Raw genomic sequence first — 13,313 nt, 5'->3', positions numbered from 1 at the left:
GACGTATCATTAGGAAGAGAAGTTTGAGGTAATTAATATCCTGCTTTTTAGATTTTTTAATTATATAGAGCAATTCATGTATATTATTAGAGCTGCCAAGAAACTCTGTAAAAATTGAAAAATGTAAACACATTCAAGTGCACTTAAATTAGAAATGTATGTATTTATTTTAGAATATTGTGTAGAGCCTTAGTCCAAATAACAGTCATTAGGTAAATTCCAAAAGGATTGACATGTTAAAAGAACTTAATCTATTCAGTCTTAGAAAAGTCTAAAAGGGGACTAAATTCAGGTTTTCAGAATCCTCAGAGTATTGACAGAGTAGTAATGGGCTTCTACACGATCAACCATGAAACAGGATCCAGAGGACACAAGTAAAAACTATAGTGCATTTAAGACCCAACAGGAAACACTCCTTTGTGCAGGGAATTGTGGGAGCCTGGTATTAGTTGCTCAGTCAGGTTGTTGATGCCAGCTGATACTTTGGCCTGGTCATCCTCAGATCAATTGGCTACTAGAACTAAGCGAGCTGAATAGACAAGACCTTCCCCTCTTCTGAACAGCTTTTCTTAGACACTTTTATTTTTATTTATGTTTGTGAGAAGGAAAGACTAAAATAAAATCCATGAAGTTAAGTACGTACAAATGGACACATAACATTTTGCTTTCTGGCAAAGTAATACTGATACTTTGATTTGCATACTAAAAGGGCTTTTCTTCTTTGTTTCTTGGGCACATACAGTAGCCTTCTGTTTGTTTTTCAAAATAGAATCATTTAGAATTAAGTGTCTGTTCAATAGAAGGGTGCTTATACCAGAGGAAACGGGTTGTATTCCAGATACAGTATAGTTTTGATTCTTTGGGGTGAACATCAATCATTTTATGGAATTATTGGTAATTAGATGCAGTGGAATGAAAAAAACAAAACATATATGTGCATTGACTTTCATCTCACAACGTTCCTTTGTAATTTGCTTATTTGTGAGAGAGTCTGATTCTAAAGGCGAGTGGTTAGTTCCAGCTTTTGAAATCTGTCTGATAAGGATCTTTTTGTTGTTTCTGAAGCTCTAGCAGAAGAGAATGATGGGACAGAGCAAGTCTGTGACACGTTGCTGATGTGTATCGTCACAGTCTTGAACCAGGGTCTCAGGAACGGAGGAGGAGTGGGAGATGTGCTCAGGAAACCTTCAAAAGACGTAAGTGACAACTTTATTCCTGCCTTCTCTCCTCCTGGATATTTGACAGTAGTTTGAGCTTTTACAAGCTTAAACAAACACAAAGACTACTTGGGTAACTTTTTGGTTCCGTGATATAATGAGTTGGTCAGCATTTCATTTATTTTTTCTTATAGATCACATTGTATTAGTCTACCCATTGTAACACATCAAGATTCTTGCAAATGACTGCATATAAGCTTCAAAGTTGAAAAGCTGTAGTTGAAAGAAATACCCTTGCAGGGTCTTCCTCCTACTGTTTCCTTACCAGGAAAGAGAGTAGTCCCACACAAGTGTTACGAGTATGTGAATGAGTTGCTGTCTTGTATAAAGCAAAATATAGATCAATGAGGTACTCAGTTTACCCCGTAGCAAAGATGTGGGTGACTATTCACTTCTGAAAAAGAATTATCTTTACAAATGCCATGTTTTATGCCAGCTGCTTTCTGGAGTATGTGGGTGATCTTATCCAGTGGTCAGGGCTTTCTCAGCATTGTGTATTCCCAAATGACATTGTGTATTCTAAATGACAAATTGTAGTGTGTTCATCTGACTAAGCAAGCTGAGTTTAAGAACATAAGAAGGGGTGCAAACACTAGGAGACCATTGGACCCATCTAACCTATGTGGTAAAGGAACAAGTAATAGGTTTATTCCATGCTGAAAAAAAGAAGAAAGAGAACACAACGTTTCGGCCGTGGAGCCTTCTTCAGGTGTGCGCCTGAAGAAGGCTCCACAGCCGAAACGTTGTGTTCTCTTTCTTCTTTTTTTCAGCATGGAATAAACCTATTACTTGTTCCTTTGCAGCCTACGCATGCTGACGCAGCTACCCACCTGAACTACTATAACCTATGTGGTAGTCATTTTAAGACATTTACTAGCTACAAACCCAAATACAAGTACACCAAAGTGAGCAAAGTTCCTTTTATTGTATCATGACTTCAAATACAGCATTATGCCTAAGCATAAGCATGTCTTAAACCATCAAATTAAAAAGCTTTATTGTATAGATCCAGTTTAACTTATATTACATAAGACTGGAGGGGACCACAGCTGTTTTGCATCTTGTAGTCAGTGTGCTGTGAAGGGCATTGAATGCTTACAGCTTCTTTGGCACAGCATCATACACTGAATCCACTAATTTATGCAAAGATTATCCTGCAGAGTTCACTTTCCAGATTGAGCTGTAATCACCTTGGAATTGCTGACACTGGTTTTGATCATAGTTGGGCTTGGCCTCCCTTGGTTTTGAAGTTTGAAGTTTTCTGTAGTGGTTGATGGTGTTGCTAGGCGGGATTTTGACCCCCAGCTCTGAACAGGCCTCTTACTGAGACCGTGCAAGCCCCACTGGTGGCTTGTAAAACAGGCTCTGATAGGGCACACAATGAAAAAATAATTTGACAGTATGAAATCTGCAGAGCTTTGGTGGGCAATGTTTCATAATGAGGGAAAATAATGCAAAATGTTTAGAAGGAGGCAAGAGTGCAGGACGGTCTCTAGTTTAATTCTTTGCTCTGTTGCAAAAAGTGAGCTGTGACTAGGAGCTACTGAGGTGCATCTGACGATTCACCGATCGCCGTCAGGGTGGCTTGGGCTCAAAGGTGACTGAGCATTTGCTCTCAGCTTGAAATGCAACAAGTGTGGCGGGCCAGGTGCCCCTTATTCGGCAGTTTCATCAGTCACAGTAGTGTGACATTGTCCTTGAGACACTTTTAACTCTGCTGTTACAGTGGGCTTGCAAGGTGAGAAGGAGCAGATAGGCCTGCTGTGGCCATGTGTGAGGATGTAGTTATGTTAGGGGTTGAAATTAGATATATGTATAAACTATTCTCAGAAACAAAACGAATGTGCGACACTCCTCCGTGGTGCTGGAGTTCAATACGTGTATTTAAGCAGAAAATATTGCTTTCCCTTACAGAGGGCAAATAACTAATTGTGGCCAAAGTACTGCCTCCTCTCATTTTTATTTGAGTCTGCGATCTGCAGCTCTGTAGATGTGCAACGATAAGTATAAATGCCATGGGAAGGTTTGGTGGCAAAACCCCTGCTGATATAAGCTGCTTAGCCTGCCTGCCTGACTGCTACTAGAATAAAAGAATGCCTTGTACTACCAGTACTAAGAACAGTTTGACAGGGTGTGAAACTGGAGAGCTAAGTACATGAGAAAGTTACCAGGCTTTTATTCTCAGAACCTGTCTTCTCTCTGAATCCAGAGGATCACGTGTAAGAACAGGACATTTGCAAGCATGGGACAGATTTTTACAATTCTGGTTGAAAAGTGTCGCTTTGCCTTTCTTTCTTTCAGCTGTGGCTGTTTTTGGCACATTGCTGTTTTTCTGATATTGCATGTTTCTAGTTTAGTTCTGGATGAAAGCTTTAAGAATGTGACAGTTTTATTCAGAGCCAGCCAAGATGCTGTTATGTGAAGGTGTTAAACCACTGGAATACACTAAAAGTTTGGAAGGAATGAGACAGAGCATACAAGAAGTAAAATGTGATAGTAGGGATACAGAATTTGCAGAGAATAGATTTCAGCGGTTTCAAGATATTCCACTCAGTAAGAAAATCAAAAGCTAGCAAGCCTTGGCCCAAGTGATTTAGTCAGTCATTTAAGAAAAATATAAGTAGAGAGATTTCGCCTTGTGAAATTATTTAAAAAACTGACGAAAATAGAAAAACATCTTTTACATATTCTAACAGCAAAGGAAGAGTAAAGGATGAAGTAAAATGTATCCAGGATGACAATGTGGACATTTCTAGACAATGGAAGAAAACTGGCTCGTGTAGTAAATGAATATTTCTCTCAAGGAAGAATTCATCAACATGCCTTAGGCTCAGGAAGGACAGATTTATGTCTTAAATAATATTAGCATAGAGGAGGCAGGCTTTCTGCAGGTGTTTGAATAACTTGAGCTAAGCAAACCTCTCGGGCTTGGTGATATCGTAGAACTTGTATATAAGGAAGCAAATGTTGTGATTCTCAATATATTAGCAAAACCCTTCCAACAGTTGCTCAAGATGGGAGTAATATTCATGGAAAAATTTCTGATGATTGATGACCTATCAATAAAAAGTGTGACAAAACTGTACCAATTAATTGACCAGTCTTATATTACTTCTAAGATTATTGAAACAATCATTAGAACTAAAACAGAGGATCATATATACAGTATGTACTGTATATAACTGGAAATACGATCCTTAGGGATAGCAGCATGATTTTCTTTTTCAACTAACCTTAGAGATCTCCCGGACAGGCAACAATAGTAATGGACATACAGGGAATGCAATATGGTATATTTGTTTTCACTAACTTTGTTAAGGTTTCTCATAAAATATGAATTCTTAAATAACATTCAGCAATTCAATCTAATGCCTGTGTTTGGAATGAGAACATGAATAGAAAACAGAGTAAAGATAAGAGATAAATGTTCAAATTTGGCTGATCTGTATTAGGACCATTGCTCTTCTCATTTACCTCACCTTCTTATAAAATATAAACTATTTACAGTGTTTTGGAGATGTGTTCTCCCCCTGCAGAGTTTTCACATTTTTCACAGTTCTAGGGTGTAGGAATAATTGTTGTTTGCCAGTATGACAGTATTACAGTGGGTAAATTTAGATATTAGTTTAAATAACAGGACATTTTACTTTGACGGGGAGATCTCAGCTGAGTTTAACTTGTGATTCTATTTTCAGGAGCCCCTATTTGCTGCACGTGTTGTGTATGACCTGCTGTTCTTCTTCATTGTCATCATCATTGTCCTCAATCTCATTTTTGGAGTCATCATTGACACATTTGCAGACTTGAGAAGTGAAAAGCAGAGGAAAGAAGAAATTCTGAAAACCACCTGTTTCATCTGTGGTAAGTGCCCTGTTAAGCAGAGGGATTTAACATACATTATAAAGAGTCAGGCAGCTACTTTCAACTAACATCAGTTAAACCAATCGGTCCTTCTAGTCTTTTAAAATATGACTTCTTTCATTATTGTAGATTCAAGCAATGGCCTTCACTGAGTAACTAAACTGTATTTATGTAAAATTATTACATTTTTATGTTTTTTTGTTAATTTATGATGCAGTAGATACTTTAGTTAATGAATATGAAGATCTGACACTGTTTAGTCTAAAAAGCTTTTTTTTTCCTTTTTTTGTTGCAGGGCTTGAGAGAGATAAATTTGACAACAAGACAGTTTCTTTTGAGGAGCATATAAAGTCAGAACATAACATGTGGCATTACCTGTACTTCATAGTTCTGGTTAAAGTGAAAGATCCGACTGAATATACTGGACCTGAAAGTTACGTTGCTCAGATGATCATGGTAAGTCTATTGTCATCTATATGTTTTTTTTTTAGGGAAAGTATTTAGAAATATACCCTTCTTTATCCCTCAACAAAGGAAGGACAGTTATTCTTCAGGATAAACAATGATTTCAGTTGTATGAAATTTAGAACACTTTTGTCTAGTGTGAACTCAAAATCTGATCATACTGTGCTTGTTGAAAATGTGATGAACGATTGTGCTTCCACAAGTCAAAGACCCATTGTAAAATCAGATCGGTAAGGATTAAAAGGCTATCTGAACTAATTTGATTTTCTGAAAAGATAAGTGCAAGAACTTTATGTAAGCCAGAAACAAAATCTCCTTTTCTAATCAACTCATGATTTAACTTTAACTGTCTCATCACCTAATGCATGCTAGTAACTTTTGTTTTATACAGTACTGCAAAGCAGAAACAAAAGCATTTTCTTGAAAAATATTTATAAATGCCAGACTGTACATATAAACACTAGGCTTTGGCTCCCCTACAATCTTGTATTGGATATACAGTAGCAGTTAATAAATGAATGCATTTATGCATTTGTAGTCATTATAATTTGAGTTTGGGTGTGACCTTAGACCTGTGGTAGCAGAAATGTGATCGACATTAAAGATGACGTACACAGTGAACGCACATTTCAAAGGAAACCACATAGAGTTTCACATGTTCATGTTCTGCGCTAGCTGTTTCATTTCGGGTTGATTCATCATTTAAAGTATAGTTCACCACACAATTCAGTGTCATACACTCACATCTAGTTAGGAGGTCCTGTACCCAGATGAAATGTTGCTGCTTTGGAATCAGCCCAGAGAAGAGAACCTCGATACAGGCAGGCTGAAGGAACTGATCCCTTTTAGTCTTGAACAGAGAAGACTAAGAGGGGCTGTGATCCAAGCATTCAAAATCCTTTGAAGCTGGCTTGAGGCAACCCAGTGGACTTTTTCAGAATCACCACTGATATGTTAACCAGAGGTGCCAAGTGAATTTTAGACTGAGACCAGGAGGCACTTTTTTCCCCAAAGGTTTGTGGGAGTCTGGAACAAGCTACCCAGCCATGTTTCTGAAGATGATAGCTTGTTTTTTTTTCAGCACACTAATGGATGAGATTCAGTTAGCTGTTTTGCTACCAAATGGACTAGAGGATCCATTTGGCCTCTTATGTCTAATCTTACAATGGGATGTTTACAGTTTAACATTAAACTATTCTAGTTCCTGGAAACCCTTAGCAAGACATTGTGATTGGAGACTGTTGAAACGTTTCAACAGTTTGTATCTACAGTATATAAACCATTATGTAAGGCTATGAAAATGTAAGCATCTACAAAATATAAATATCCTTAAGAAACACCACCAAGCCATACGTGTAGTGCTAATGGAGCTCACACAAGAAATTAGGTTTTTGTGGTACATCGAAATAAGTTTAAGTTGAGGGATTTCAAGTCATATGACTTAACACCTAAAGAGCAAGATTCGGCGCAGTCATACATTTGTTATAGATTTTCCAGGGATATGACTGGAGTTTGGTCACTCTGCCGTTTCCCAGGTAAAGAATGCCTGGTCTTAAAGCTGCCTTAAAGAGTTAATGCTAAAATATTGCACACCGTCCTTCATGTCTCAGCTGAAAAGTCATTCAGATTTCTACAATTTGTTTTGTCTGCAGACCATAGGAAATGCAGTGAAATCTTAAATCTTTTATGGAAAAATGCTGTGAAGGGGAAAAAAAAAACAAGATTTAATTTTATGCCTGAAATCAGATGGTTTCACTGAATAAAAACCTGGTTAAACAAAATGCCAGAGCCAGACACAAATCCCAGCTTTCCTGTGATAGTGGATAGTTTCAAAGTAGCAGCCAAGCCTCAGGATGGCCTGCAGGTTATTCCTAGCTAATAGAAGTATATCACATCTTGGCAAGCATGGTGTGAGTTTGTAACCCTTCATGGAATGGCTGTAGTATAGTAGCCCATAAAGTGTTACATCCATTCAAAAACACAGAGAAGAGATGATTTTAGTGCATATTTAAGTATCATATTTTACATCTGACACTTACATTACTGGCTTCATTCTCAAGGGATTCAGTGGGTTCTCCACAGTTTGCCTGCAATCGAATAAACGGGTCTTTCTTATAAACATCAATCAGTAAGCTTAGATGCACCAGAGGGAAAACAGAAGGGATACTGATGGTCTGTATATGGGAATGTTTTTTTTTTTTTTGTGCAGAAAAATCCCAAGCAATACAGTTCAACATGAAGGTCTGCCACAAGTACATTTTAAGAAAAAAAGATTAATACCTGATTGTGTAAGCAGATTTGGATAAACTGAGTGACTTGCTTAACTAGTTTCTACATAAATGCGTTTATTAGCCAGTTATGGCTGAAGGCAGTAATGGAGTGCTCTGCTGACAGGGATCTCAGCTGCACAGTTTTGTGAGTGTTGATCTATGACACATTTGGGCTGCTTATGTGTGCTATTGATTTGACCTGATGAATTGTTCTGTTTCAAGTGTTCTGTTGTAATTGTAAAGGGCTCTTCAGACTTTTATAATGGAATTAGTGATAGACTCATCTTTTGGTGCCATGATCTTCTCAAGGAAAAGTGGTCTGAAAAAATGCTGGGCGGATGATATTTTGCATAATTGTGTGTTATTTTGATTGTGGAAACTGAAACTTAAAATACCTTAGATACTCCATCTAGAAAGTACTGTAGCTATTCAGTGAAAACATTTACCAGCACACGTAAGAAACAGAGTTGAATGAAGATTCCTTTTCTAGTATAAAAAATAATGAACATTTCATATGCACATACTTTGTAACTCTAAAAGCTTGATATGTTTGTATATGTCCTATATCTTGCAAAAGTATTTTTGCATTTGAAATTCAGACTTGCTGTAACATAAAACTCTAGATTTTATATAGTTTTAGTTTCTCTTTACAACAAGCAGTAATTCACATGCTGTACCAGTGCCAGTAGTTATTTTTTTTAGTAGCATCAGTCCACCACCCTGGCTCCTGATGTTTCCCTCTGAATTCCCATCGGATTTCTACTGAATCTTTTCAGGATTGAAGACAGATAGTCGCAAGGTTACAAATAAGGGGAATCCTTTCTTATGTTATTGTTCTTCTCTCTTACTGCTCTCGCTGTTTCCTGCAGGGTGTTCCCCGTCACACACAGGTCTCCCTCTGCCAAGTCAGCGCACTTTTTTACATTAAGCTTTAGGGTTTAATTCCAAATGACTCTGTTACCCAACTCTTTCTCTAGCCCATTTGCTTTTGGCTAAGCTCAGGAATTTTGATTGCACGAAAATTCCTCCATATTTAGCTCTCTTTTGTTCTTTCATTCCTTTTCCTAGACATTTATCTTTATCAGAACACTTTCCTCTTTCTCTTACCCCAAGCCTCTCCTTGGTCTATAGCTGGTCTGTAGCTGTTACTGTGCAGAGCATTCTTTATTTATTTACTGTCTTTTATGATTTATTAACAGCAGGCCACTGGGCCTGGCTAACAAACCACCACATGACTTGCTGGTCCACAACCTGCATTTACTATATACAGTATTTTCAACCTGCCTGACAGTTCATTGAGTCTCACTAGCATGTCAGCCAACCCAGTCCAGCTCTAAGAAGAACTCCTGCCTCCAGAGCCATAACTCTCTCTCCCTTCTGGCTGAGTTCATTTGAACAGGGTCACATTTCATAACACTGGCACCTCGAATATGGCAATGGGCAGTTTGAACTGTTTTGTTTATACTGTTTCTCTACTGAAGGACTCTCTCCACGGGGTGCTTTCTTATACAGTACGTGTCAACTGAAACACAGAATTCAATCCATTCAGAGTGCCCCACATACACATAGATCAGCACAGGTGTGTCTATTTCAACACCTGTTCCCAGTTACCCGGCAGCCATCTTGGCTCAAGGTCACACCATAGCATGGGTTTGAGCCAAGATGGTGGCTGGCATAGGAAAATTCCACCTAGTCCATCACACATACTATACATACATACTATGTTTTAGATATAGGAAAAATAAGGACAATAACAAGTCTTCCACTAAATAATAATGCTCAGGGTATTATTCTTCAAAGCAAAACATGATCTAATGCATATGAGAATATATTCAAGAAGGTAATGTGAAATTGTATTTTCTTTTAATGATTGTGTGAATATGTTTTAAGAATTGAACTCAAAACAGAGGACAGGTCTGCATGTCACTAATCTGAAATATTTACAATTGCACTAGTAATCAGGAAGGTTCCCTGATGTGTCAGCCTCAAGAGATAGCTTGGAAAGTTCAGACCTAACAATCTGACATTTAGTATTTGATTAGATTTCATGACCTGTACCTAAAATTACAGTAGGTAAATCCATCTTCTTATAGCTTAAGTAGCTTTTAAGAGTTATACATTTACCCTGGGCTTTTTTTTCAAAGCATTCATTTGCATATCCCCTGGTATTAAAACAGCCAAGTAGATGAGATATTAGCATGAACAGGCACATACACGATTTTCCATTAACACCAAGTTCCAGAAAACAAGAAGGGTACCTCTTTTGAGAGAGCTTGTTGTATTGTAGTACGTGCTTGAAAGCCTGACACAAACAGTCAAAGTTAAGGGTTAGAAATCCCTGTTTAGCTAAAAAGATGCTTAGGTTTTAACGTGTGCGATACTAATTCAATTTGAGATTTGTTGAACAGAATTATTTAATATAAAAAAACTATTATCTGTTTTGTTATTATTGTATTTTTTCCTCTTTTCAAAAGTATGTTCAACACCTGACAATAAGGGGATTTCCTGTCAGGCAAACACCCCACATGAATACAGAGCTTGCGAAAGATTGTGGTACAACTGATCAAACTATTTTTTTTTTTCGAAAAGACACATCACGACATCTTTCAAAAGTACCACAGTACGGTTTGGCAGGGATTGCATGTGAGCATTAAGAACAAAATCTTCGCAAGTTCCCTTTCTGTTACTTAACTAGACCAATGGAAACTGTTTTGTATTTTAAGGGGTTTAAATTGCGTGCGTATTTATCAAGAGCAGATTGTTTCCTAGAACTTGTGCATCCAAAGGAAAAAAAAATGTTTCTATCCTTTTATTTTTAAAGTTATTTTAACATACATGACATAGCAACTCTGACCCTTGCTTTTATACGGTATGTGACCTAGAAAGATCCCATTGATGTTGATGAACGTGAGTCTTCAATACTCGATTCAGCTATCTGAAATACATTCTGAAGAGTACAGAAATGTCTGTGTCTTCTTTGTATCCGAGACCAGCAAGGTTTTTTACTTTAAAAATGTGAGATTGAAAGCTGAAGCCGTTGAAAGGGATTCTTATGAACCAGGCTATGTTGCATTTTGAGAGAAAAACCTTTGTTAATTCTGGGAAAAGTACCTGGATAATGTTGATGTTATTCTTATGATCAATGTAAAAAAAATCATTTCAATAATGCAGAAAAAGGTGTCGCACATTTCTTTAATTTGTTTGTGTGTTTCCTTTTTGAGGCCGCTTCACAATCGGGAGAAAATTAGGGCAACAGCCAAGAAGAATCACTTAATATTTCTTAAAACGTGCCTCGTGCTGTACGGGGAGCTATTACAGAAGAAGGTCTGATACTGCAGAATGGGATGAAGCCCATTGAGTATTGTTAATTCACCTTCTGAAAAGGAGCTTGTTATTTTTTTACAGTAAGCCCTGAAAGCTCTTCTGGGGAGCTGTACCCTTTAAAGTATGTTCACGCTCTTGTTTTGACATCCCCCCTCTTACTTGAAATTCCGTTGGACAGAATTATCTTTTATTTAACATAACCTTTAGAAAACAATGACCTTCACGGACAGAAACAGCTGGAAGTTCTGTCATTGGAATTCTGATACAAAGCTGGAGACCACAGGCCACAGTGGAAGAGTATAATGAAGGGAATCATTTAAGAAAGTTACTTATTATTGACAAAACTTGGGTATCTTCAATAGTTCTTCACTTTAAATGTGTTCAGTTTGAATCTCTTATGTATGGCCAAGGGTAATAGCAAAAAAATGACACAGCAACCCAATTTCTAAGTTCTAGTGCTCACAGTGCTGACAAATCCCCTCTTTCTCTGTGCACCTTGGAGAGTTGATTTTATAGGGAAAAAAACTTACGAATATTATTCCAAGAGCTGTGGTCTCTGTTCATACAGGATCAATGGCTGTTAATAGGGTAAACCAAACTTGTGTACTGTACATGATTACGGGCATAGACACTTGTTAAACTGTGACTACAATCCATTAAGACAACTAAAAGGTTTCATTAAGCCCCTAAGACATTTGAAGAACTCAAAAACAAGAAGAGTTTTAAATTAATTGATGAGGGTTAAAGACTATCTCATGTTATAAACTATACAAAAAAAGTCAACAAATTTATTACAGTATTGTGCTCTGTTATCTAGCTAGATGTTCCTGTGATATTTATATTTAGAAAATACCACAATAATACATATATTGCTTCCATATGACAAAATCTTTTCATTGTCTCATTAACATCCTGTGAAAACGACTACAGTATTTTGAGCAATATGCCATTTAGTTTCAAACGCAAATTTCGGATCATTTTTTAAGAGTTCTAGAATTAATAGTGCATTTCCAAGTCCCTTGCTACAGTGCTGTCTGTAGATTCCATTTTTCTGTGTGAAACATTGACCAGTGGCACTCGGAAAACAATGCTGATGATGTCATCAAAAGCAGATGGAATTCTGCCCTTGAACTACTACTGTACAGGCTCTTTCATGAAATGGCTAAAGTCATCTTCATAGTTAAGTTCAAGAATATCGCTATGTGTGACTTATTTTTTACGAAATCCAACTATCAATCGGCAAGTGCTTTTGTGAATAGCTCCCTATACAGTAAGAGGCAAGTTTTAAGAAGTATGAAGTGATTCCTCTTGGCTGTTGCCCCGATCTGAAAGCAGGATATCCATTAATCCACCTTCTAACCACTTTATCCAGTATAGTGTGGCATTGGATCCAGAGACTATCTTGGCAAGCAATGGGCGCTAGGCAGCATACACCCTGGACAGGACACCAGTCCATCACAGGCCACGCACAGACACAGACACAAACACGACACGCACACACTCACACCAGGGGCCAGTTAACCTGCAGTACCAGTATGTCTCTGTGGGAGACTGTGGGAGGAAACACAGGGAGAACATACAAACGCCACGCAGATTGCATGCCAGGTATAGAACACAGGTCCCCAATCCCAGCCACAGAACCACGTGCCATCCTATATAGTCTTTCATGGATTTCCAGAGCAATGTGTGTGGTTCCTTGGGAAAGTCATGGCTGTCATCTTTATCCTCCTCCCTTGATACTGCTTGCAATGAAAACAAGTGCAGTGATCTCTCGTTTGAGAAGCTGAGAGCAGGCACAGCATTAGCGGAGACTGGAGCCTCAACAGCTCTCACGGGATCTGGTGTGCTGTGCCAGAGAAAGGTGGCGTGCAGTAAAGGTGGGAGGTCGTGTAACGGAGCACCACCCGCTGGGTGAGTTACGTCACTCCCCTCTGAAAACCCTGCTGCGGCAGAAGCCCCGTTACTGTGGCACAACTGAATTCTCCTCTAGCTAGAGAGCAGTGCTGTGCGACTCTGGGCCCAGTAGTAACCATGAGTGAATCCCTGCAGGGGCAGAGTAGGCCTGCACTTGTCACTGCTGCTGTGTCAATTTCTCCTGCGGCCAAGGACCCGGTGTTTGGCATGGCGGCGGTAACTACTGCCTAGCCAGTGGCCGCGGGCCCGCGCGGGGCTCACA

General features: G+C 38.4%; 1 protein-coding gene across 2 annotated transcripts in view; it reads left to right on the top strand.

The window, feature by feature from the left end:
• itpr2 (inositol 1,4,5-trisphosphate receptor, type 2) overlaps window positions 1-13,313 on the top strand; it is a 158,928-nt gene that overhangs the window by 130,990 nt on the left and 14,625 nt on the right. For both annotated transcript variants that reach the window (XM_088645779.1, XM_088645780.1), the window contains 3 exons: window positions 1,066-1,196; window positions 4,913-5,078; window positions 5,374-5,534. In XM_088645779.1, coding sequence (XP_088501905.1) covers window positions 1,066-1,196; window positions 4,913-5,078; window positions 5,374-5,534 — 458 coding nt within the window. The remainder of the gene's footprint in view (window positions 1-1,065; window positions 1,197-4,912; window positions 5,079-5,373; window positions 5,535-13,313) is intronic.

This window comes from Lepisosteus platostomus, chromosome 9 (assembly GCF_059453375.1).
Source record: "Lepisosteus platostomus isolate fLepPlt1 chromosome 9, fLepPlt1.hap1, whole genome shotgun sequence".
NCBI lineage: Eukaryota > Metazoa > Chordata > Actinopteri > Semionotiformes > Lepisosteidae > Lepisosteus > Lepisosteus platostomus.
This window is presented reverse-complemented; position numbering and strand designations above follow the sequence as displayed.